The sequence below is a fragment of the Solanum dulcamara genome, chromosome 9 (assembly GCF_947179165.1).
Source record: "Solanum dulcamara chromosome 9, daSolDulc1.2, whole genome shotgun sequence".
Classification (NCBI taxonomy): domain Eukaryota; kingdom Viridiplantae; phylum Streptophyta; class Magnoliopsida; order Solanales; family Solanaceae; genus Solanum; species Solanum dulcamara.
In genome coordinates, this window is record NC_077245.1 from 39,670,388 (window position 1) to 39,695,236 (window position 24,849).

General features: G+C 33.2%; 1 protein-coding gene across 1 annotated transcript; it reads left to right on the top strand.

The window, feature by feature from the left end:
• Window positions 1-8,598: 8,598 nt before the first annotated feature.
• On the top strand, window positions 8,599-24,265 carry LOC129902419 (uncharacterized). The gene is made up of 13 exons (XM_055977654.1): window positions 8,599-8,769; window positions 9,626-9,710; window positions 9,865-9,935; window positions 11,920-12,034; window positions 12,141-12,220; window positions 13,134-13,218; window positions 13,289-13,369; window positions 14,415-14,509; window positions 14,721-14,771; window positions 22,134-22,214; window positions 23,476-23,548; window positions 23,634-23,711; window positions 24,039-24,265. The coding sequence occupies exons 1-13, from the start codon at window positions 8,747-8,749 to the stop codon at window positions 24,075-24,077; spliced, it is 957 nt and encodes a 318-aa protein (XP_055833629.1). The 5' UTR covers window positions 8,599-8,746; the 3' UTR covers window positions 24,078-24,265.
• Window positions 24,266-24,849: the final 584 nt, after the last annotated feature.

Here is a 24,849-nt window from a genome sequence, read left to right on the forward strand (position 1 = left end):
GGTGCTTTCCAACAAACGGTGTCCGTATATATACTCAACAATAGCATCAGAAGCTTTGATTCTAAATTTCTTCTTATTTTCATGAGGTTCATAAAGTTGAAAATAAGATTGAGCAATCTTTGTCTTGAATAGACAATCAGTAGTTATAAATCGAACATTATTGTTGGTTTCATACTTCCTCTTCTTTCTAATATAATAAAAAATAACGTCAAGATGCTGCAAAAGTGTTAATTCAGTGAGCTCATTAAAGTTTGTCCAGAAAAATAGGAGAAGAAGTTGATTTAGAAAAATGATGGTGTTCAACTGGAGTTTACATAACTAACCTCATCATTCCATGCTTGACCAGAATGTGCCAATTTGAAAAACCATTCTTTTGCTTGTACATTGCAAACACCTATTTCAAATGCTGGCTTGAGGACATCAACAACATCTGGGTTCTTTCCCTCTTTAAAGTATAAAAAAATGAAATTTTCAGTCAGTTAACTCATTTAAACTAAAGAAAATTTTTGACATATAAAACAACAAACATAAATAAATTACCTCTTTTTTGTACCCGTATAAAGCCACGAAGTGAATGAATCTATCAAATCAGATTCAATATCTGATTACAAGTGAAAAGGGGTGTTTTATCTCAAATATTTGACGTGTTACACATAAAGTCCCTCCAAATTCAAAATGTTGTTTATAAGGAGATTTAATTGACTTTCCTGAAAAAAAATTCTTGCACGCTTCTTCGATGTCGCTTTCTTTTTATTTTCATCCACAGTGGCTTTCTTTTTCTTTTTATTTTCCTCAACAATGGCTGCCTTTTTCTTTTTGTTTTCCTCAACAGTGGCTTTCTTTCTTAGATATGATGCTTCTATCTTACGGATCTGGAAAATATCTTCAGCACACAACATGAAGTCATTAAGCATTTGAGGAGTTTTTTGACAACCCTTTGCCGCATCGGCATCAGTAGACGCACCACAATCTAGTTTACATTTGTTAGCTGCACTACTATTAGGTTGCGCCTCAACTGAATTAAGATCAGCAACCTCTTCTCCTATATACAAAATAAATCTTTTGGTAATGCATTAAGGGAGGAGTAGGTAGAGAAATTATAGATCAAAGAAGTTTATTTGAACTTTTAAAATAAAACTAATACCATTTATATCAGCAACAACCTCAGATAAAACTTGTTCAATAGCAATTCCTGCAACATCTTCATCTGTACATAACATGAATAATTTAAAAAAAGTTGAATGAAAGTATATGAAATATGTATTATATTTGTATTAAACCCTTCATTACCAATTTTGCTTTCAGAATTCCCAACAGTAGCAAATTTAATGAAAGCTTTAAACACTTGAGATTTTTCATGCTGAGTTGATTCTACAACTTGAGTGTCATGCCCTCTTGACACATGTATTGATGCATCAACACAAGGAGAAAATGCTGTGTGTAATTAAAATATATTACAAGAAAAATATGTGAATAAAAAATTCAAGCTTAAACTACAACTTAGATAAGTAAAAAATCTAAACAGTAAATAAACTACTAGTTAACTCCCTGTCAGCAAGCAAAACAAGATATTATAGATGTATTAAAAATATAAAAGAACCTCCATTGAAGTCTAATTCACCCAAAAATATCTCGCCAGCCTTTTTGTTAGATGATTTCCTGGTTTTTTGAGTAAAAGAACTGTTGATATCTCTCTTAGCAAATAACAAAGAAATATCCTTCAATAATTGTTTGTTGGAATTCAGCACAAATTCTTACATTTGAATAGATTGTAAGTCTATCTTCTCTTCAAGAGCTTCGTGATTTTCATTCGCCTAGTATATAATCAAATATAACACAAATATTAGAATAACAGTTTTGAAAAAGATAAAGCCTAAAGCCAAGTTAGCTTATACATTTACAAGTTCTTTTCTCAACTCTATAACCTCTCTGGTCAACATATCTAGACTATGCTTTGATTCCTTTGGCTCCAATTTCAAGATTTCAGAATGGTAATCACGAGGTTTAGGAAATCTGAATTTAGATACCTCATCTTCACTTGCCATTATATTCTCAAACTGAAATTAAAATACAGAAACAAATAGAAGTATTAACTTAAGTTGAACTAATATATATGTGTGTGTGTCATATATTGTATTAACTTTGTATAGATACCTTGTGTTTTGTAGGCATGAAGATGCCATTTTAAATATGCTTTTGCCAAGGACTTTTAACAACTGTTTTTCACCTCAAAATTCTTGGAATAGAATCAAAAATTCGAAGAGCTAAATCTTCATCGACTCTAGAACAACACTCAAAAATCCAAATTTAAAGGGCAAGAGGCAATCCATCTAATATATAGTACTGATTGATTGAATTAAGCTTGTGCCTCACATTATCAAGCAATTTCTTGTAGACATCTAAACCCCCGGGTAAGAATTGAATTGTCCAATTTCCACAAGGTAGAAATCTCTATTACTAATTTGCTATTCATTGTTCTAATATGAGAACAAAAAATCATTAATAAAAAACAAAACAACTAGTGAAACGGCGGAATCATCATTTATAAATTTTTTTGATAAAAACAACTCGCGTAGATGATTCTTTTGAACACTGATTTGTTCAGGGAAATAATTGCTCAACAACCGACAAGGAGAATCTGGAATATTAACAGAGCAACCATCACTAACACACTTTAAGCCGATAATTAACCCAAATTCCCTAAGTCCGAAAAATAGTCTTTTCTCATTTAATTCAACAGCAAATACATCATCTGATGTGTGTTTTAACTCCTTGTTCATAAGGCAATGAATAAGTTGGAGTTGTGTGATCACTTTTGGAAGGTCAAGAAAGTAATCAAAACAAGTATTCCTAAACAACTCAAACTGTTTTTCAGATAAAGAAAGTTTTATTTTCTCAATCAAGTCATGATTAGTATATGACGACCACCTACTTGAATAATACAAAACATCTGGATGTCTCCAAAATTTACGATCCTTCATATAAATAATATCAATCTATCACTATAGATAATGATGTCTTAACATGAACCCTCCAATAGGACTTAAAACCAGCAACAATATAGTAAGCTCAATTAAAATCAGCAACAATATTTAAAATCAATAGCAACATACTAACCTCAATTAGAAATATGCAGAGAAAGAACACAAAACATAGGAGACCAAAGTATTAGAAGAAGAAAATGAAGAAGAGGGTCATGATGATCTCAGTTCTTCATTTACAACCAATGATATCCCCTCAAAGTTTTTGTTATACCAACAATCTGTGTAGGCAAGAATACCCATTTGCCAAAATCTTTTTTTTAATTAATGAGTAGCTAATTGGACAAACTTGGTTTGTATCTTTTTATTTGTTGCAGTCACCAAAAGGGGATATAAGTTATCTGCATAAATTCTTCTTGATGTACGTAGGTGGGAGGGTGCCCCTTCATTTTCAGGAAGATTTCTGCGGCACTGGACTTTTGAGGTATACTTTGAACTACCCTGTGTACTTGAAAAACTGGCAATTTTAGCTTATTTGCTGCTCATATGCTCTTTATATTTAAAAGAGCATAAAGTATAATACACAAATTAAAATAAAATAGACTATAATGAAAGTATCAAATACACAAAAAAATTCACTTTTGTTCTTTACAGATCGTTGTCTCTAATTCTCTTCTAATTCAACTTTAATGTGTGTGTAATACACATTTTAGTTCAAAGTTTAATTCATTTATGTGATGTACAGATCACTAAAGACTTTTTTCATTAGCTACAGGTTTCATTCGTCTCTAATTATCTTCTAATTCAACTTTAATATGTGTGTAATACATATAGTTTAAAGTTTAATTCATTAACAAAATAGTAAAAATAAGTTTATACCTTTAGAAAATAATATGCATGCCAAGAAAGAATAAACAAACAAAAGTAAGGACCATTTTGTTCCTCTTTATTTCCTTTTATAAGCAAAAACTACAATTCTGTATACAATAGAAGTGATTTATCAAATATCAGCTCATAATTATAGAAAATCCTAGTAAATATTAAACCAATAATATATACCCAATGTAATCCGACAAGGGTGGTGTGTACACAGTCTTACCCCTACCTTTTGAAGATCAAGAGATTATAACTGATAGACCCTCGGCTTAAATAAAGCAAAAATGATATATTTGAGAAGAATGAATTCATTCCCTCATAGAAGTAATCAAATACTAGATGTGTTGCCTGTGATTTGCACCAAAAAGAACAGAAGCAAAACTAGTGACAATGTTCAGCAGGACTAATAGATATATGTGGCTTATTTGTAGAGTACAGGCTTGCAACTTGTAAACATGCATAATTTTAACTGAATACAGACCGAGTAGAGCTACATTTCAATCAATTCGTCAACTACGCCTCAGAGCAAAAACTGAATACATTCCTCAAGCATGTTCTTTAGAAATATCATAAGGATGGTTATACAATCAAACTAAATTTCAACACTATCTTTGGAAACAAAACAAGACAGACCTTTGGTGAAACATCCTAATTCTCTTTTAATTCAACTTTAATGTGTGTGTAATACACATTTTAGTTCAAAGTTTAATCATTTTTGTAGTGTACAGATCACTGAAGACTTTTTTTCATTAGCTACAAGTTTCATTCATCTCTAATTCTCTTCTAATTCAACTTTAATGTGTGTGTAATACACATTTTAGTTCAAAGTTTAATTCATTTTTGTGGTGTACAGATCACTGAAGACTTTTTGTCATTAGCTATAGATTTCATTCGTCTCTAATTCTCTTCTAATTCAACTTTAATGTGTGTGTAATACACATTTTAGTTCAAAGTTTAATTCATTTTTGTGGTGTACAGATAAGTGAAAAAACTTTTTTCAATTAACTATAGATTTCATTTTCTCTTCTAATTCAACTTTAATGTATGTGTAATACACATTTTAGTTCAAAGTTTAATTCTTTTATATTTATTTATTTTAAAAAATAAATAAATTGCAACACAAATGATCTAACAATTTCTGGCAAAACTCCCAACAATCACTAATATAATAAACTTGAGCAAATAAATTTAGACTATAATAAAAGTATCAAATACACAATTTTTTTCTTCAACGTCTAGCACACAAGTTCGAAACAACAACAAACTAAGAAAATACACACAAACAAATTGAAAATGCTATCAGTTAAATAATGTATTGGTAGAATGACATATCGGATATAGACTCTCCGGCAGAATCGTATTTTTGCACAATCGATTTTGAGTTTTTGGATTCTTCTCCTGAGCAACTGTAGGTCTCACTTTCTTTGACTGAAATTGAGGAGGTAAATCCTCAAAATCATCATCACTGTCAACAACTTTCTTAGATGTCGATGCAATATCAACTCGTTTTCTTTTCGATTTAGATTTAGAACTCAACTCAGTGGTTTTTTTTCTTACTTCCACCGCCCTTTTTCTTTACATGCATTGCTTGAAAATTTTGATTAACCTCACCACCAACTTCTTCTAGAGATTGATTCGCAGAAATTCCCAAACTAAAAGTAGGACCGCTATTCACTTCAACACCACCGGTTGAATCAACAATTCGAATTCGTGGGCTTCTTCTAGGAGATTTTTGACCTTCCATTACAATTGTGCGCCTAAAACCTACGAATTCTTTCTGAAACAAACAAAAAGATGAAGAAATAATGAAAGAATGAAGAAGCCCTAAGATACGAGAAAGAGAGACAACCAAAAAAATGAAGAAAAAACCCTAAGAGAAAGAGAGAGATAATGACACCCTTTTCCTTTTTCACAAATAAAAAAGTGTATATAATATCTTATTTAATTAAAGTATTGTTAGTAATTGTTAAAAATGGTAATAAAATAAAAGCATGTTTTAAAAAAATAAATATTTTTTAAAACACATTCAATTAAGTAATTTTTCCAAGGAAAAAGGCATAAGTTAATACTAGAACAAGTTACTAACTTAGCATAGTAAAGTGTAAGAAAGGAAATCGGGTAGAATTAAGAAGCATTAATATCACAAGTGAATTAATGATTTAACAGTCATTACAGTGAGCAAAATGCAATCAACTATCAGAACCAAACACATTAATGCATTCATATCCCATTCTATTTTTATGAGAAAAGTTAAATAGTAAAGGATTCCTATGATTATCACTAGCAATATATAAACTAGATATGAAATGCAACTAGGAGAAAATAAGATTTTTCTAATAGTCAGTACTTCAACAAAGAGGAAATCTGGGAAAATTACTGCTAGAATTTGAACAATGCTAGTAAGCTCTATTCAATCCTCATAGACAAAATAAGATACGATTTAAAACTAACTCTTAATTTATTTAAATAAGTCAGGGCAGCAGTAGGCTTTCTAGACCAAATAAAAAGAAAAACAACATGCTGGCCAAATTTCAATCAACATGAGACATTTAAATAATAGAAACTCTACAATTCTAACAAGATGGATGACTACCAATATTTTGAACAGCAAAAAGAGATCTGGACAGTAACATTATGGCTTCCAGATTTATACTAAACAATACATCGAGTTTTGAACCAGAAAAATGTCAAACAAAGACAATATATCGTCATCAGATAATGAAAACTAGGTGAAACAGATTGCTGCCAATGTGAACATTTAATCGTGCCACAATTTTTTTCTAAAAATTAATTATTGTAAATTGTTCAAAATTTGAAGAAGCTTGATAGCTAATTTGCATTGTGGAGAATTAAAATTGGGTGTCAATATCCTGCCCCACCAAATCCTTCGCTTCCAAAAAATTTTCTCGTTTTGTGTTAAATATATATATATGATTTTAGAAAATTATTTTTTACTTGTTGTAAGATTTTTATTGTTGTTATATTCGGTACGCATGTAGAATTTTTTTTCCCAAGAATATATGCACATATCTAACACAAAATGAGAAAAGTGTAAAAATAAAATAAAATTCGGAGTTGTCTTTCATTCCAAGGCATAACTTGTATCCATGCGCTTCAGATTCGCCCAGAGGGCCATTTGTAGGGGTGAAAGTCAAAATAGTAATGAAAACGAAGGTTCCGATAGACGAACTCACACAAAGGGCAGTGATTAAGAGCGAAAGTTTAGATGGAGTGGTATAATTTATTTTTTTAAAAAAATAAAAATTAATAACATTTTTTAGGAAAGAGTGAGGGAGGAGGTGAACTATGAAATTTTTAAAAATATTTTATAAAAGAAATGTAAAAAAATAGAAGGACGGGGGATTGTCCGGGGGGGAGGTAGTGAAGTGAGTGAGAAAAATATTTTAAATTTTATTTTAAAAAAAAAATTCTTTGTTTTGGGATAAAAATACTTTAATCTTTGACTTTACTAATATTAATAGTTTATTTAATTTTTGTCAGGTAGAATATTTATCCATGTGGAATGTAATGTGACAAGGTTTTTCAAAATATAGAGAGAGTGTATTATACATACCACTGATGTGTGTTTCTCAAACTAATAAGTGATAGTTTAGGTATGGAACTCACACTTTTAATAATTTAGATATGAAACTCAAGAAAGTGGGATAATTTAAATGTGTTTTTGACACTTAAAATCTAGTTTATTAATAAGAGAGAATGTGAAGAGCTTCTAGTTAGTGAGAATTGACAAAAAAGTCCTTAGAGGCTATATTTGTAATTTCACATAAAAGAAGTAATTTAATGAGTTAGCTAAAAGAGTTATTGTTGCTGCCGTTCAGGGGAATTGACGGAAAAACGTTTGGATTTAAGAGTCTGTTTGACTTAGTTTATTTAAAATAATTTATAAGTTGCTTACAGTTTATAAGTCAAAAAAAAGTTGGTATAACCTTATTTTTTTTGGCTTATAACTTGCTTTAGATAAGCTAAGCCAAATAGCCCTAATTATATTTTTGGGCTTATTTTAAGCACAAAATGACTTTAAGTTTTTATCCAAACACTTAAAAAAACTGAAAACAACTTATCTTATAAGCCAATTCAAACGGGCTTTAAATTACTTTATTATTTCCAACTAATTTAAAAAGGTCATCTGCATTTAAATTCAATTTGGCTCGCAAATAACACTATAAATCACAATAATTAATAACATAAAAATTTAAAATACATATAAAAATTAATAATATCAAAATTTTATCAGTGTCAAATAAATTGAGACAAAGAAAATAACATATATTATTTAAAAATTACGTAAAACGTACTATAAATCATAATAATTACAGTTTAAAATATTTAAAGGACATAAAAAATTGATTAACTCTTAAAATTGTATCCATACCACATAAACTAAACATACAGAATAACATATATTATTTAAATATGAGATAAAAAGAACTATAAATCACAATAATTAACAACCTCAAATTTGAAAGAATTAAAAAATTTAATTGGCTCTGGAAATTCTGTCAGTGCCACATAAATTAAAATAAATTGAATAATATATATTATTCGATAATTACATAAAAATATAATAAAACACAATAATTAACAAATTAAAATATCCAAAATTATATTAAAAAATTAATTGAATCTCCAAATTATCACATAATAAATAATAAATTAAGAGAAACAAATAACATAGCACGGGCTCCTTGTATTATCCAAGTACAAATACAAAAATGAAAGGGAAAGTACAGTAGTTCAAAAAGGATGCAGACCTTATTCTTAAGTGTAGAGAAATCTTCGATTTCATTGCTAGCTCTCAAATTTGACCTTTGCTCCTGCTTCACCGTGGACATCAACCGATATTGTTGCTTCTCCTTGAAGATACAGCCATGTTCCTGCAGCGTCTTAGTAGGTAATCCTCTTTCTTTCGTCTTTACAAATTCGCTTTTTGTATCTGTTGAATCTAGTGGTACGAGCTCTCTTATTTCTGGATCTATCATGCTTTGATGATTTGTTTTCTCCTCTAGAGGCTTTTCGTACATTAGTATTTTTGATTCGTCATTGTTGCCTTCAGATTTGCTGAATGTTCCTGGCCTGTATACTTCCTTGAAATTATTTGATTTTGCCATCAAAATTTCCTTCCATCGGACTAGTATATTGCTAGTAGATTTTATGTTTGATGGTTCCTTCTGTGTCTTCCAACCTGTGATTTTCGAATTCAGCATTACTTTCGTTTGTTTCTGATTTTGTTTTTCACCTATTCCTGCAACATTAAGCAAATTGTTAGTTATGATCCCCATGTTCATTTCCAAAGGGATTTGAACATAAAGATCCCAATCAATCCTTTTGTAACCCCTAGTTCTCCTTCTCAGATATGGTATCTGAAGCTTAGCATAGTTAATAATCTTTCTCCCCTTCACCTCCAATTGGTGAAAATTGGTTATCTGTAGGCTTCCATTGTTAACATTCATAGATTCCCTAAATTGTTCGGAGGAAACTCAATACCTTTTGCTGTCAATATATATGTGCTTCCCAAGTGCAGCTTATGAAATCCACATTACTTATTTAAAAAAAACATTTACTTGATGCTAGCATATTAGTTGGGGGTTGGGGAGTATGGGGGGCTCTTTTAGTGCTTTAGGTCAGATAAAGGTGTCTCTATTTGCAATTCAACATAAGAATCGTAGAAGTGTAGAGATTTATTGTTTTTGATTAGTTATAATTAAAGTAATATTTGGTTGAAAAGTTTGTCTTAATTATCTCTGCAGGACTTCTTCACAGAAATATGCACCTTCAGACTGGTCAGATTATTTCGATCAAGAGGATGACATTCAGATCCCAGATTCAGATGATGTTTGTGCTAACTTCTGTTGAACTTTCTTAATATTTTCTCTCTCTGCACTTTGTCTCCCCCCCCCCCCCCCCTCCCAAAAAAAAAACAATTCTTTATGCTCTTCTTTTTGTAGTCAAGTAGCAAGATCATCTTTTATTTGCTTTGTCATTTCAGGTATTTCATGTTTATATGGCAGGGACAGAAGGGCCTGTTATTTTTTGCCTGCATGGTGGTGGTTATTCTGGGTAGGTGTTTCTTTTGGTGCAACTTTCTAAGATCTAATCTGAATTATTGTTTTTTCTTATGTTTCTGTTGTAGTTGTTACAAAGTGTATAACCACATTTCATTTTAGGTTTTGTTCCCGATGAATTTGGATCATAACAAAGGCATTTAATCTTGATGACTTTTTTTTTTGAACATTTAATCCTTATGACACTTTGGTCTACAAACAAAACGTTATACGGGAGCAACTTACATTTGAACCCTACTTATCAACCTTTTCTCCTTAAAGAATGAAAAAATTGAATTTCAACCTTCGTATTAATAATCATAGCCAAACCAAATCCAAGTTAATCTCCACTCTGCATGTTTGTTCTTATGTCTCTTGTATCTATAGGGTAATCATTTTGCACTAACAGACCAATAATACATCAAAGTCCCAAAAAAAGGAGCTTTGCCTGAGTAGAAGCAAGTGACTTGGAGGGAAGAGGAGAAGATCAATTTTATGGCCTAACCTGAAAAACAAGATGCAAAAGAGATGTATAGCAACTCCTTTTATTTACAATAATAATAGTAGTTTAGTTTGACTTGATGCATACTGTGCTGAACTTGCTTCTTCTTCTTTGTGCTTATGCCAACTGTTTAAGAATCAACCGACTGCAGAAGATCCTAGAGAGATCAAGAAAAAGGGGAATTGGGAAAAGCCAAATAGGAAAGCTTGCACTTCCTTGTTCTCACATTTTGGTAGAAAACAGTAATTTGATTGCAGAATGACCTGGTTAAGGCGTGGAGAATGATATGACTATACCATTTGAAGGGGAACCTTGTCCTTCGTATAACTGCTGTATCTTGATGTACAAGCTAAAATCCACTGCTTACATAGAACAATAAATGAAGAAAGAAGTATCTTTTGTTACTCCTAACGTTATTCTAACTAGTATGGAGCAATTTCTTGTTTCTCTCATTCTAAATAGATTTTTTTATTTATAAAAAGGCATGAGGTAGTTGCCCTAGGGTTCGGTCTAGTGGTAAAAGCGCACCCGTTATATGTAGGTTATGCGCACGTTACTGGTTCGAACCCTGCCACCGAATAGACAAATGCCAGGTATTTAAATGGAGAAGAGTGGAGGGAAGGCTCATTAACCATCAAGTTTTGAACTGCGTGCCAGCTAGCCCTCGGGGATTTCTTGGTTATCAAAAAAAAAAGACATTGTGAGGTATTCCTCCAAGCTTTGTTCCTATCCCTGCCAATTTAAAGACATAGTGAGGTAGTCCTCCAAGCTGTGTTCCTATCCCTGCCAATTTTCCGGATCATCGATCTAGCTAAGCTCAATCCGCTATTCTTGGGAGAATATAAGAGATGTTGAACAAGGGAAACCCAAACTCCACAGCTGTTATTGTGGTTGAGCCACAAATTTATATTTTATATAGTCACCAGCTTGGTGTGCTATAAAGAAACTTTTTGTAGCTTTGTGTCAACTGTCAAGGCAATGGACTTGGGAGTTCAAGTGTCTTCTACCAGAGAACTTGTGTGGAAGAGGAATTCGTGCCGACTTTTTGGGATATTTGGAAGCTTTCATTTTACAAATGAGGAAAATTAGTGAAGACAAGGAGCTGGGTAAAAACCTAGGTGGTGGATTTGAGAATAAAATTAAATTTAGTGCAACTACTGTATGTTTTTATTTTTACTTGAATGCTAGGTATCTTGCTTTGCCAGTAGCCTTCTGTTCAAGAACTTACTTTATTGACTCCCTTTTTTTATAGGTCAGTCAACGACCTTAAGAAAATCTTGGTGTCCATGTTCTTATACCATTTAGTCAGTTTATTTATTCAATTCTTTAGTTAATTCAAGATGCTTGGAAATTTTCTTTCTGTTGGAGGGTACAGAGACTGTTGGTGCATGGTTTTTCTTGCTCTCTCCCTCTTATCTGTTTCTTGCTATGAAGTAGTTGAACATCAATTTTGAAATTCAAAACAGTATGTTAAATCTATGCAGTTTTATTTTCTCAGGCTCTCATTTGCATTGGCAGCAGGCAAAATTAAGGAGAAAGCTAGGATAGTGGCCATGGATCTAAGAGGACATGGAAAGACATCTACACAAAATGATGTAGATTTGTCTATTGAGGTACTTAGGAATGATGTATCTTCCTACTATGAGCTTTAGCATTTGATGCTTTTGAGAAACTCTTTTTGCCCCAATTCCCATGTTATGGTGGTCTTATTGGTTGCAGAGGCTATGCAGTGATGTGTTTTCTGTTTTGAAGACAATGTATGGAGATGCTCCACCTGCAATTGTGCTTGTTGGCCACAGGTTGTACTTTGTTCATGAAGTTAGTTCATATTCGATTATTTACGCCTTTATTTGACTAATTACTACGTTGGGAGTAACTTTATGAGTAGAGAAATATTTACTTACAGCATCAAAGGTGTATGCAATGCTGGGAGCAGAACAACCCAAAGGAGATCAGTCCCAAATAAGTATTAGTTTGATATGCTAATCAAAAACATAGTTTTCAGGATCATACAGTTTTAGGACTAATAAAGGATCAATTCTTTGGAGACTCTATATACAGCGGTTTGGATTGCATTCTGGCCTTGGTACACAAATCTAAAGTAGCCATTTCTGTTCATGCCAAAATGTTCGGAGGATTTCTTCGCAGTCATCTCCGTTGTCTTAAGCTAAATAAAAGATGCTGTGTTATATCATTGCTAAGTAGCTGCAAGCTAAGAGACACAAAGCTTTTTACTTGGATGCAATTTCCCTGAACAATTTTTTTACGTTAGGTCAGTAATTTTATAATAGAATGACTTGTATTAGTGTAGCAGTTGTCTGTAAACCAAATCGATCTCTGTTGCAGCCATCAGACTGATGATTACTTGGAATTTAAACTCATTGATTCGCCACATTTCTTTGCCTTTTTCCGTTTTATCTTCCAGTCTGAAGAGTCCTGAAATGTATCTTTTGTTGTTTTACTTTTCTCCATTTCTTGGTTGGTCTGAATTCTTGTCATTTGTTCCAAGATATTTGTTGCCAACAATGAAAATAGTTTGAAAGCATAAGAAATATGGAAAAAACCTTAATATGTTTTCCCTCGAAAGAAATTTTTGTCCTGCTATTAATTAACTATTTCTGCTTTATATCTTAATCACGTGCATGCTTGGGTTAAATGTTTTCTGTACCACAAATAAGATGTGGTGCTTAGAGTTTTCTGTTTATGTTGCAGTATGGGAGGTGCAGTTGCAGTTCATGTTGCTGCAAAGAAATCACTTCCAAGTTTGGCTGGCTTGGTGGTTGTGGACGTTGTTGAGGTTGTCAGTCTTTCTAACTTATTAGGATATGCTTTTTATTTCATTATGTACTGATTTCCTAATATATCAGGGTACAGCAATGGCATCATTGATTCATATGCAGAAGATACTGTCGAACAGAATGCAGCATTTCTCGACCCCTGAAAAAGCGGTACCCAATGCTTAAAACTCCTTCCATTTCTGACAGCAGTCTTGCGCACCTCTTATCATATTGAGCAAAGTTTAATTATTTTGTTTTTTAGTCAAGTAGTCTTTTTTCTCGGGTAGGGTTTATATTTAATCTACCCGGCCTAACCCAAAAATAACTTATTTTCCACGAAAATATGAAATTTACTATCAGAGGGAGTACTCTGCAATAGTGTATATTTCGATTATGTATATTATGTTACTGCTGTTCTCTTTGTGTCCTGGGCTTGTTAAACAACAAATTATTTCTAATTTAATAAAACTAATGATAAAAGATTTAAGTTATGGCTGTTCGCTTTGTGTCCTGTGCTTGTTAAACAACAAATTATTTCTAATTTAATAAAAATAATGATAAAGGATTTAAGATAAGGTCATCAGATGCCTAATTAATTGCATCAGAGTAAGTACATGTCATTGTTTTTGCTATGGAGCTAGCTCAGTTTTATTTTTGGATGTAATATCTTTTGTAATTTTGCATCTTCTTGATGCCATATATGAAATCATTTACTTCATCAAAGAATAAGTACATGTCATTGGGTAAACAATCTAGTCACTTTTGTTATTTTTTGTTGACAAATACAGTCTTTTGTAATTTTGCATCTTCTTGATGCCATATATGAAATCATTTACTTCATCAAAGAATAAGTACATGTCATTGGGTAAACAATCTTGTCACTTATTTTTGTTATTTTTTGTTGCCAAATACAGTCTTGAGTGTCTGACCACCAATATCACATAATCAGGTGAATGATTTTCCATATGACATTTCCTTGTCGTCTTAAATAACTTTCACACCATTACATTGTGAAGTTTAACTCAAAAGCTTTTTCCTACCCCTCTAACATAGCATGGTTTATCTGTTATATCCAGAAAACATCCTGGTTTATACTTATTTTTTTCCTATATGTAGCTTCTACTTGGTTAGGATTTGAGTTTTACAGGAGTTCCTCTTACCCCTTATATCTGTTGCAGCTCTCATGTTTTTATTTGGAAATTTTATGCATCTACAGATTGAATGGAGTGTCAAATCAGGCTCTTTGAGAAATATTGACTCTGCTTGTGTATCAATCCCCAGCACATTGAAATATGATGACGTAAAAAAATGGTGTGTAACCATGTATATTTATGGCATTTCTTTCCTTTTATTATATTTTATTTTTATTTTAGGGATGGTAATGGGAAGGGGGAGTTCTTTAAGTTTTCTTTTTTCAGACTTGTAATTAGTAGGCATGTTTTCTAGATGTAATAATTTTTTTCGTTTCTGGTGTTGGCTTTTGACGCTTCTAATTACCCATTGACAAACACTTATACTGCAGTTACACGCATAGAGCAAGACTTGAAGAAACTGAACAGTTTTGGAGAGGGTGGTATGAGCTATTCTTTCTGCTTATCCAGTCTAGATACTTTATATATCCTGACATATTATACTGCTTCAGAAATCAGTGAATCTTGGGAGACCATTTGGGACTGTGTTGCATGAGTTTCTAGCAATTAGCCTCCATTTTATAGGGAAACACTGTTTTTTGGTTTTTTGGCAATTTCAAAATCCTTTTTAGTTTTCTTCTCGCTTGCCTGTGATCTTGAAGGTTATGGTAGACCAATTCATTCAGTAAGATAGCAGTCCCTTAAAATTACTACGTCAAAAAAGGGCAGCCCGGTGCACTTAAGCTCCCGCTATGCGCAGGGTCCGGGGAAGGGCCCGACCACAAGGGTCTGTTGTACGCAGCCTTGTGGTCTTTTGTGATCAGTAAGGTATGAATTATATTTCCTTGCACACTCCACCTTATTTTCTGGAGGTAGGGTACAATCGTCAAAACTGAAGTCATATAGTTTTGCCTATTACCCTCTTACTCGCACACATTCCAACTAGAATGAAGTCGGACTAACCCCAATAAGTAACTATCACTCGAGAAATGGGATCTAGCCTTTGTGTTCAGTTCAGAGTTTTGCCTTCTAGTCTTCTTCCTTAATCAGGAAAAGCCTTTACGCAGGTATGAATCAAATAAAAAAAGTGAATCCAATCAGCACCAAGACGAAAAGAAGGCTCTGAGAGGTTCCAGATTATGATGGAACTGCTCCTTTAAATATGTAAGGAGTCTGTGAAGTCCAATACTTTAATAAAATCATGTATAATTTTCTTATTACACCAAATATTCAACAGTTAAACACATCTAAATCTACACATTGCTTCTGATTTTTCTTCAATGATTTCTTTCTGATCAAACTGACCATAGGATGCACATTGGTGTTAGAAACCTATGTTTTTCCTTGCCAGTTTGTTACACATGCCTTTACATTTCCTGATGTTAAGAAATCCCACATCGGTAGAGGGATGGAAAATTGATCTCCTTATATAGACTTGGACAAACCTCCCCTCATGAGCTAGCTTTTGGGGTTGAGTTAGGCCCAAGTGCCATATCTTTACATGGTATCAGAACCAGGCCTATCCCAATTTGTCGTTCACCGATGTTGGGTCCCCATTTATAAGTGCTCACACTCCAGATGAGGTTTGGGCATGCAGGGGAGTGTTAAAAAGTCCCACATCGCTAGAGGGATTGGAAATTGGTCTCCTTATATGGACTTGGACAAACTTCCCCTCATGGGCTAGCTTTTGGAGTTGAGTTAGGCCCAGGTGCTATATCTTTACACCTGACATCTGTGTACTTGAGACAGATTAAAATACTGAAGTTACTATTTAAGTGTGCCTTCAATCATTGAATTGTCTGCAAAATTGATAAGAATCGGGTTACTTGAATGAAAAACAAGAGAATAATGCGGAAGTAAAAGTACGAAACTAAAGATAGGCGAAATTTAAGAATAAAATCCCCAAACTTCGAAATCAAGTGCTAAAAACCCTAATTGAACTTAGTAATCAAAATTAGTGGATTAAAGCTGATAATGTTACTAGTAGAATCAATTCAAGAACTTAGATATCAAAGTGATCTAGATTCTTAGTTCGAAGAAATTAAAGACAATAATTTGTATAAGACTAATTACCTTCGTTAATTTGCGAGTAAGAATTAACGATATCAAGTTAAAGAATTAATCTTACGTCTAAGAAGAATTGTTCTGACAAGGTTGTAAGATAAATACCAAGTAGCCAACATGCAAAGGTGTAAAAAGAAACTGTGAAATAATTTTAGTGCTGCTATGAAAATAACAAAATCCACCCCTATATATAAGAGGAAACTTATCCCAAATAGCATGAGATTCAAATTTTACTTTTATGGAAATAATAAATACTAAAACCTAACTAGGAAAACATGTAAAATAGTGCACTTGCACTCAATTTGGGCTTGAATGAGCCCTTGTTTTTGGGAGAAATTCCAGCCTTTTGGTCTTTAATTTTCTTTGCAAATAAGGGCTCTGCATGTGGGCCCCAATCTTCCTCCTCTTGGGCTCGGACTTGGATCATGAAATATGTGTAGCACTAGCCCATTCTTCTATACAATTCGTGGGCTCTTCTTCCGCAACAAACATCATCTTGATTCCCATTGAAGCCTAACAACCTTGGTTTGCAACTCCTTAGTTTGGGACCTTGACGACGGTCTTCCTAGGGCTTTTATAACTTTATCCTTGCTTATGGAGCTATCATCCCTCTCTTCTTGAAAAGAATTCGTCCTCAAATTTGACCCTACATCAAACAAGGACAAATCAACACCATTGAAAGTAGCACTTGATACTCACCAGGCAGTTCCAACTTGTAAGCATTGTGTCTAATTCGCTCGAGAACTTTAAAGGGTCTATTGCCTCTAGGATGCAATATATACTTCCTTTTGGAAGGAAACCTTTTTATCCTCATGTGAACATAAACTAATAGTTTGTTTGACTATGCTTTTAACAGGCAAAAAGTGCCTGTTTCAAAAAAATGAGCTGTTTGACCAAACTTTTGGGAGAAAATAGGTGCTTTTGGGGAGTAACAAAAGTTGTTTTTCAGAAGCTAAAAAAGTAGTTTTTTCCTGAAGCGGTTTTTTGAAAATCACTTTTGAGAAAAATACTCATAGAAACACTTTTAAAAAGCTCGGTCAAATACTAATTGCTGTTCAAAAGTGTTTTTAATATATATTGGACAAACACAAACTATTTCTCACTAAAAGTACTTTTTTGAAAAGCTGTTTTCATAGTAAGATGATTTCAGAAGTTTGGCCAAACAGGTTTAAGTCCCTAGACTCAAAGATGACATGTTTTCGCCCTGTTGTGTCTTCTCAAAACAACTTGCTTATTTCTCCTATTAATGGCCAGTCTAGTAAGCTCATGTATCTTCCTCATTACCCCAACATTATTCTTTCCATCAAGGCTAGCAACATCATTAGCAGGCAATGACGCTAAATCAAAGGAAGTAGGGGATTGAAACACTCTAACTTCAAAAGGAGAAAACCCATTAGAAGAATGAATAGTTCTATTATATGCAAATTCCACTAGAGGCAAGCGATCCTCCCAAGAAGTTAATTGGCCTTTTTAAAACAACCCTCAACATGTTACCTAAAGTTCTATTTACCATCTTAGTTCAGTCTGTGGGTGACAAGAAGTAGGAAAAAACACTATGGTTCCTAACCTTCCCCAAAGAACAAGCCAAAAGTGGCTAAAAAATTTAATATCTTTATCACTTACAAAAGTTCTAGGTATACCATGTAATTCAGAATCTCTTTTAACAAACAAATCAGCCACATGAGAAGCATCATTAGTTTTCAAGCATGGAATGAAACGAGTCATCTTAGAGAATCTATCCAACACAACAAAGATACTATCCTTGTCATACTTCATTTTCTGCCAAGCTCAGACAAAATTCATAGAAATATCTATCCAAGGTGAAATCAGATTAGGTAAATGCGTTTGTACAACTCATTAATAAAACCCTATGATTAGCATGTTTACATTCTAAACATTGTGCACAAAATTTTTCGACATCCTTGTGCATTGCAGGCCAAAAGAAATCTTCAGCAAGTATATCTAAGGTCTTTGGCACTCCAAAGTGTCTCTTAAGATCCCCACAATGTGCTTCTCTTACAAAAACTTCACGCGATGAACATATTGGCACACAACATATTTTGCTTGAAATAGAAGCCATCATGAGAAATGAACTTCTCAAAGGGCCCCTTCATTCATGCAACATAAGCAACTCCAAAATTTGTATCATTAACATACAAATCCTGAATGTGATCACATCCCATTATTAGCTTAAAAGTAAGAGCAGAGACAAAAACGTACCTTCGGGATAATACATTAGCCACCACGTTGTCCTTACTTTGCTTGTATAAAATCACATAAGGAAACATTTCAATGAACTCCAACCACTTGGCATGTTGCCTACTTACCTTTGCTTTTCAAGTTGCTCAATGACTCATGGTCAGTCTTTTTTACAAACTCACGCCGCCACAAGTAATGTTGCCAAGTAGCCAAAGCCCTTACTAAGAGCCTGTTTGGCATTACTGTTGGGAGGCCAAAAGCACTTATGTTGAGACAAAAAAACTTTTTAGGGAAAATTATGGTGTTCGGCTAATCAGTAAAATTACTTTTAATTGGAAGCAGAAGCAATTTTTCTGCTGTTGGAAAGTAGCTAAAAATTGCTGCTGCTTGAAAAAAGCAGAAGTAGAAAATTATTTTTTTCAAAACCAAACTATCTTCGCCATATATACATATTTACCAATATATCTCTTATATTAATTTATTTATTTTTGTGGTGAATTTTCGTATGTAGTGATTTAATTTGTGGAATGATTTTTAAATTCATTTTTCTTGATATTTTTAATTATATTTAAATTATTATGTTAATATTATATCAATATTTGATTTATGTTTTTTATTTATCTATGTATAATATTGATTGAAAATTTGAATATGTGTATTTTGATTTAATAAAAATAAAAAATTAATTAAAATTTTTATGATAGATATGTAAAATAATTTCCTTTTATAAAATAATCTTAATATTAGAAGTGCATTGATACATGTTCTTTTTCGTAATTTGACTCTCAAAAGCGCTTTTTAAAAAAGATTAGTCAAACACAACATGCTTATCAAAAGCACTTTTCAAATGAATTAGCCAAACACAAATTGCTTTTTTTCAAAAGCACTTTTTTGAAAAGCTATTTTAAAAAATTCCTCTATAAATTAGCAGTTTTTAGACGCAATGCCAAACAGGCTATAAGGCTTATAACTCTTGATCATAAGTAGAATAATATATGTAGCTCCACTCAATTTCTCTCTAAAATGTGCAGTAGAGATATTAAATGCATGCTCTTGTTCTTTTCCCCAATTAAAAACCTTGTCCTTTTTAATGACTTCAGTTAATGGTGCAACAATTGTACTAAAATCCCTCACAAAATCTTCTATAGAAGCTAGCAAGTCCATAAAAATTTTGAACTTCTGTCACGCTTTTAGGTGTAGGTCATTCTTTAATTGCTTCAATTTTATCTTCAACATTCTTTGAGCTAACAACAAAACCATGAAAGATTACTTTATCAATAGAAAACATGCACTTCGACAGATTTGCCTACAATTATTGCTCCCTAAGCACATAAAAAACTAGCCTCTAGTGTTCCATATGTTTTGAGGTAAGAAAAAATTAGAATATCATCAAAATAGACCACACCAATTTTTCCATCAAAATCCCTAAAGATATGGTTCATTAACCTCAAGAAAATACTAGTTGCATTACTTAAACCAAATGGCATCAATAACCACTTATACAAACTATACTTAGTTTTGAAAGCAGTTTTCCACTCATCTCCGAGTTTCATTCGAATTTGGTAATATCCAATTTAGTAATCAATTTTAGATAATATTCGAGAGTCATGCAGTTGGTCAAGCATGTCTTCTAAACGGGGAATAGAATGTCGATACTTTACCGTTAATTTGTTGATGACACAACAAACCACACCAGTGGCGGAGCCAGGATTTTCACTAGGGGGTTCAAACTACAAAAAGGTAAACACACAAAGAAGCCAATGGGGTTCAACATCTACCATGTATACACTAAAAAATAATTTTAACCTTATAAATAGTGTAATTTTTTGTCGAAAGGGTTTTGGATGAGCCCTTTCTCTCCACTTGGCTCTTCCCCTGATTTGGGTAACATCCTCTAAGTCCCATCTTTTTTTTTGGTAACATGAGCACGGGCGCTGAGCATGGGCTCATGCTTTATCTCACAAATCCCTTTTTCAAGCAACTTCTTTACTTGCCTTTGTAGTTCCCTTGTCTCATAGGCATTACTTCTATAAGTAGGCTTATTCGTTAGTTGAGATCCACGCACAAAGTCAATTTGAGAGGTAACCCCTTAGGGATATCATCCTCCAGAAAAACATCGCCAAAATTCTGCAAAAGTTTTGGAACAACACTAGGAATAGGATGAGTTACATCGTTAGTGTTAATCATAACTTACCTATAAGTAAGCAAGACAATGGGTAGCCCCTCTTTTTTTGCAAGTAAACACTTATTGACTTTGACAAGGCTCACTATTGTTTTACCCTTAGCGTCTTTCCTCTCACCAATTCTTTCTTCTTAATCACTCTTTCCCAGCTTTTCTTTACTCATCGTCGCTGCCGTCTCTCTCTCCTCACACAATTTTTTCCTCTCTTTTTTCTCACTTTTTTTTAATCCCTCCCCATGTTTCTCCATTGTTTCGTTCAATTGATGTTGGTCCTTATATGCTTGGAAAGAAATTAAGGGTACAGGCTTCTTCCCCTTATGTTCAAGAGAGTGCTTATTTCTCCTCCTATCATAGAAACCATATCTATCATATTGTCAGGGTCAGCCCAACAAAATATGACAAACTTGCAATGGTACAACAACTTCATCAAAATACCTCCCAATAGAAAAGGAAATCATGCATTGTTTACTCACCTTGAGCCCTCGACATTCATATAACTATTGGACCTTGTAATTGGCCTTATGTTTCGTGTATGGAATCCCCAATTTCACCACCAAGTATGTGCACACTGCCCCAATCTTCCTTCTCTTGGGCTTGGATTTGAACCATGAAATATTTGTAGAACTTAATCCACTAATCGGTACAATTCTTGCGGCTCTTCTTCCATGACAAACATCTTCTTGATTTCCCATTGAACCCCAACAACCTTGGCTTGCAACTCCTTAGCTTGAGACCTTGACGACAATCTTATTAGGGCTTCTATAGCTTCATCCTCGCCCATGGAGCTATCAAAAATGCTTTCGTATAAACTATTTTTAGGATTTCAAGAACTTAATTATTTAATTTTCTACATTGGTAGAGGTGAGGATTCTTTTAACTCTTTCCATTGAACCAAACCAAAAGGTAAGAAAAAGATACTATTATGATTTATCATTAACACTAAAAGTACTCAAAATGAAAAGGACTAATTGTTAAGCTCTTATGATTGTCGGTCTCCAAGCTTGTGGTTCTACTCCGAGTGTATGTTCGCTCGACGTAATTACATGATTGCAATGCAGAAGAAATGACTGATAATCTCTTATCTAGCGTCAGAATACAGAACCTGCTGCACAAGTTAAAACTCCTCTTCAAATAAATTTGTTTTTATTTAATTCCCTCTGGATTTATATAACTGCTACCTTCCTTTTAGAATGGCATTGACTAGGTTTTAGACTCAAGAAATATCTTCTTGAAATTGCAGTCTATATCATGCTTCAAGAGTTCTGACATCTAGCACTGATGCACAGGAAGTTGAGTGTCTTGTTTTCCATTTTCTAGCATATGCCAGTGTGAACCTGAAATTATAATGCTCTTGTCTCAGGTATGAAGGCCTTTCAGAAAAGTTTTTGTCATCTCCTGTGCCAAAGATATTGCTTTTAGCTGGGACAGACAGACTTGACAGGTTGTGTACTTTTACCTGTATCGAACGTTGTGTGGAATTCTATATTGCATATGCATGCTAGCATGCATGTGAAGCTTCACCAGTATGTGGTTATGTATGCAAGATGTTTCTGTATATTCCTTTCTGATATGTGGTTTAAGTATACCAGATGGTTCCTTATATTCCTTTTTCTGGTCCAACTTAATAATGAGTCATGTTGGAACCATTTATGTGCATTGCTTTCCTAAACAATATAATGCTTGTAGTTTCACTTGTAATGAGGAATTGCATGGCCATTCCCTCTCGCAAAAGTATCTGTAAATGACTGCCAATTTTATCCTAGTTAACTCTTATCTATTGGTTGGGAATGTGTATAATCCTAAACAGGAAGTAGAATTGCCAAATTCTGCTAAGAGTCTCTGGAGACTTGTCATTGTTTAGTATATGAAAAAACGAGCAGCAGAGAGCGGACATATCAATGGAAGCAATAGAGGACTGCCATTTATCTATCAATTACATAAAGGACTACCTTTTCTGAAATTGTCATTATATGTCCATGAACTAAGAATAGAGTCTTGTAAAAGCAATAGTAATGTCATTTGGTATTAGAGAAGTGTATTATCCTTTAGAGCTCTCCTTGCTACCTCTAATGTTAACTAAAACAGACATACAAAGATATTAGAGAAATAAGTGTGTTTATGTTTAACTCTCTATAACCCTTTTATATAGGGTTCTCAAACTATATCTAACGTAAACAATCAACTTTCAGAACATGTACGCGGAAACTACCTAGTTTCCAAGTAAATAGAAGTCACTATGATTTTTATTGGGCAACAGTTTCCTAGTGGAAATACCCTTCATTATAACTACCTTACTTTCTCTCTCACAAAAATAAAGTCTTCATTGTAGAGCTTTGATATACCATTGGATTTGTTACAGATGAGTTTGTTTATATTTGTGTTCGCCATGATGCTTGTTTTGTTCAGAGGACTCTTTCAAGATACCTTTTCCAGATATAATGTACTTTGCAACTCAGTGTCATAATGAGATGCTATGGAATAGAATCTCTATCTGGATAGAGGTTAAGATTTTATTTTGTTCCGGTGAAAGATTGTAAAAGCATATTTCATAACATTTGGGGATGTTTAAAGCTAGAAGCATGAACTATGTTACCAGTTATCAAAAAAATAAAATATGCTAGAAGCATGAACTACATCGCTCTAGCTTGTGTTTTGATAAAACATGAGACCAATTTGTCAACAGTTTCTCTTTATTGTCACAGAACCCTCACAATAGGTCAAATGCAAGGGAAGTTCCAAATGGTGGTCGTCAGACACACAGGCCATGCTATACAGGTCCATTTTGGTTTTCTTAAGATGCCAATTGGTTTAAATTTGGAATTGCACTTCTGAATATTTGCTTGTCCTTTAAACACTGCAGGAAGATGTGCCTGATGAATTTGTCACTTTGATTCTCAATTTCATTTCCCATAATCGAATAGGCCCACATGGAATTGAGGTTAGTTTGTGGAACTTGCTATTGGACTACTTTGAAGTGTTCTATCATGATATTTTAATAACATCCAAAAAGTTTTTTTTTCTTATTTAATCTTTTTCGGTTATGGTAGACTCCGGACCCTATGTATCCTCTGATGACTCAAAACCCTGAATTTTTTTTAGAGGGTCTTTATCACCAGACTATCCCTGGTCGAAATCGAATCACTTATGTTCTTTGATATCTTGGTTTCCTTTTGGAATAAAACATATTTTTGCAATGTCACATGTAAGCGCATACATATTCTTACAACTTTAGTGAAAATGCATTATGATGGTGACTTTGTTGCAGATACCTGGACTTCGTCGACCCGCTCAATCAAAGACTTGAATACTGGAGTGATGCAAAATAAGAATTTAATAGCTTGGATCAGTAACTTTTAGTATCACGAATCAAAGCTTTGGAGATGTTTATATGAAGATTGTACATAGAGGTGTCAGCTGTAATAAATGTTCTATTTGGAAACAAGACCATTTAAAATAACATTTTGTTTCTTATGAATGCAAGGATTAAAAATACATGCTCTTTCACGATTCAACATTATGGCACTAGAAATGCTTTTTACTAGCTCTCTATAAAATAATAACCATACCCCCTTGTCGATTCATGATATAAAATACAAAAAAGGTTATAAATGCTCTTTTAACGTATAAGAAATGACTCAAAAATGTTCTCTTATTTATTGAATCAGATTTATCCTTTCTTTCAATATTGATTCAAAAATGTCTTTATTGTATTAAAAATAGTTCAAAAAAATATCTTTTCATTTATTGGATCAAATTTGCCCCTAATGTTATTTTCAGGTATAAAATTGTTCTTCCATTAATGTCACAATATGACATTCAATTATATTTATGTCAACAAGGATCTATTAAGAAGAGTAAGATAATCCAAAAACAATTAGTGTGCTGGTGCTAGGTGCACCTTGCTGTTCTTTTGGGAACGCAAATATGTATATGTATAGTATATATCATTATTAAACACTTACCAAAATGGAAATGAGAGGCTATCACTAAATGTAGACACACCATATTGCTGTACTTCTCTCCTTTCTCCACGTGGGTTGGGTGGTGTCAACACCCCACACCTCCTTATCAATTAA

What these genes read in the sequence shown, in the direction of transcription:
- LOC129902419 (XM_055977654.1), top strand. Translation starts at nt 8,747, where the DNA reads ATGTTCCTGCAGCGTCTTAGTAG. An exon ending in ATTGTGCTTGTTGGCCACAG is followed by an intron (nt 12,221 to 13,133) that starts GTTGTACTTTGT and finishes TTTATGTTGCAG; the next exon opens with TATGGGAGGTGCAGTTGCAG. An exon ending in TGGTTGTGGACGTTGTTGAG is followed by an intron (nt 13,219 to 13,288) that starts GTTGTCAGTCTT and finishes CTAATATATCAG; the next exon opens with GGTACAGCAATGGCATCATT.